Source organism: Bison bison, unplaced genomic scaffold (assembly GCF_000754665.1).
Source record: "Bison bison bison isolate TAMUID 2011002044 unplaced genomic scaffold, Bison_UMD1.0 scf7180017864378, whole genome shotgun sequence".
NCBI lineage: Eukaryota > Metazoa > Chordata > Mammalia > Artiodactyla > Bovidae > Bison > Bison bison.
The window spans coordinates 3,914,226-3,916,474 of record NW_011494950.1 but is presented as its reverse complement, the minus strand read 5'-3'; the positions used below and the strand labels follow the sequence as shown (position 1 = coordinate 3,916,474).

The window sequence follows — 2,249 nt, the reverse complement described above, 5'->3', positions numbered from 1 at the left end:
AGATATGCAGATGACACCACCCTTATGGCAGAAAGTGAAGAGGAACTAAAACACCTCTTGATGAAAGTGAAAGAGGAGTGCAAAAGCTGGCTTAAAGCTCAACATTCAGAAAACTAAGATCATGGCATCTGGTCCCATCACTTTGTGGCAACTAGATGGGGAAACATTGGAAACAGTGACATACTTTATTTTCTTGGGCTTCAAAATCACTGCAGATGGTGACTGCAGCCATGAAATTAAAAGATGCTTGCTCCTTGGAAGAAAAGCTAACACCAACCTAGACAGCATATTAAAGCAGAGACATTACTTTGCCATCAAAGGTCCATCTAGTCAAAGACATGTTTTTCCAGTAGTTATGTATGGATGTGAGAGTTTGACTATAAAGAAAGCTGAGCACTGAAGAATTGATGCTTTTGTTGGAGAAGACTCTTGAGCGTCCAGGAGTCAAGGAGATCCAACCAATCCATCCCAAAGGAAATCAATCCTGAATATTCATTGGAAGGACTGATGCTGAAGCTGAAACTCCAATACTCTGGCCACCTGATGCAAAGAACTGACTCATTTGAAAAGACCCTGATGCTGGGAAAGATCGAAGGTCGGAGGTGAAGGGGATGACAGGGGATGAGATGCTTGGATGGCATCACCAACTCAATGGACATGAGTTTGAGTAAACTCTGGAGGCTGGTGATGGACAGGGAGGCCTGGTATGCTGCAGTCCACGGGGTCACAAAGATTCAGACATGACTGAGTGACTGAACTGAAACAAACAATCCAGACAACTGAAGAGTTTAAAAGTCCAGGAAGACTCAGTCATCAATATCATGAGATTCGCCACCTGGAGCTTGACTAAACTCCCACAGCAAATATAGAAGAAAAATCCTCTCAGCCTTCCAGCAGGCGGGAGGGAATAAGAGCCATTTTGAAATATTGTGGAGCGTTCCATTCCTTTTAATGGGGCTTGCCCTCAAGTGAAGCTATTTAACTAAAAACTACCCTGCTAGAGTATTATCAGAGCCAGAGTAACCCAGGGAGAGAGAACTATCCAACTCAAGCTAGCTCTAGCCTTCTCCTTGGGAAAGGGGGAATATGTACCAAACTCCAGTCCACACTAGCCATCCTGTCCTACCCAAGTGGGGAAAAATATGCAAGCACTGTGAAGCTCACACCACAGAGGCATAGGCTTACTAAAGGACTGACACCTAACTGACTATAAAGCACTTGCCCTCCCCTCACACCTCATCCCCACATTTGCTAAAGGTTTTTTGCCGCAGTTCCATTTTTCTATTAACGCTAAAGCATGTCCAGCTATCAGTAAAAAGTTACAAGGCATATCAAAAGACAAAAAACACAAACTGGTAGAGACAGATAAGCATGGAAGCAGGGATGTTGGTATTATTAGAGAATTTAAAACAACTATGATTAATATGCTAAGGATTCTAATGGAGAAAAATGATACTGTGCAAGATCAGATGGGTAATCTAAGCAGACAGATATGAATCTGAAAAAAGAATCAAAAAGAAACAGGGATGTCAGGGACAAATACTAGAGACAAAACTATAACAGAAATGGAGAATGACTTTGTAGGACTCATAAGTAGATTGGACACAGCTGAGGAAAGAATCTGACTTCTCAAAACCAAAAAGCAAAGAGAACAAAGACTGGAAATAAAAATAGAATAGGATATTCAAGGACTGTGCAACAACTACAAAAGTATAGCATACTTGTAATTTAAATATCAGAAGAAGAAAAAGAGAAAAAAAACAGAAGAAATGTTTGAAACAATAATGATTGAGTAGTCACACAAAGCAATGTCAGGCACAAAACTACAGACCCTGGAGTCTCAGAGAACACCAAGACTGAACACTAAGGTAAACTACAGACTCTGGATAATCATGGTATGTCAATGTAGTATCATCCTTGGTAAACAATATACAATCTGGTGAGTAATCATGTGGGTGACTATGCAGGCACAGGGGCAGAATGTATATGGAAAATTTCTGTATCTTCCTCCCAATTTTGTAATAAACCTAATAATACTCTAAAAATAATAGTCCCTTAAAAAAAAAAGGCAAGTTATACTACAAATCAGGGGCAGGAAATACTTAGAGCAATGAAAACAAAACATAATTCATCAGATCAGATCAGATCAGTCGCTCAGTCGTGTCCGACTCTTTGTGACGCCATGAATCGCAGCAAGCCAGGCCTCCCTGTCCATCACCAACTCCCGGAGTTCACTGAGACTCACGTCC

General features: G+C 41.0%; 1 protein-coding gene across 1 annotated transcript in view; it reads right to left on the bottom strand.

Moving 5' to 3' along the window:
* Positions 1-1,229: 1,229 nt before the first annotated feature.
* LOC105001078 (endogenous retrovirus group K member 19 Env polyprotein-like) overlaps positions 1,230-2,249 on the bottom strand; it is a 6,351-nt gene continuing 5,331 nt past the window's right edge. The window contains exon 2 of the mRNA XM_010857197.1: positions 1,230-1,305. Within this exon, the coding sequence (XP_010855499.1) occupies positions 1,230-1,305 (76 nt within the window). The remainder of the gene's footprint in view (positions 1,306-2,249) is intronic.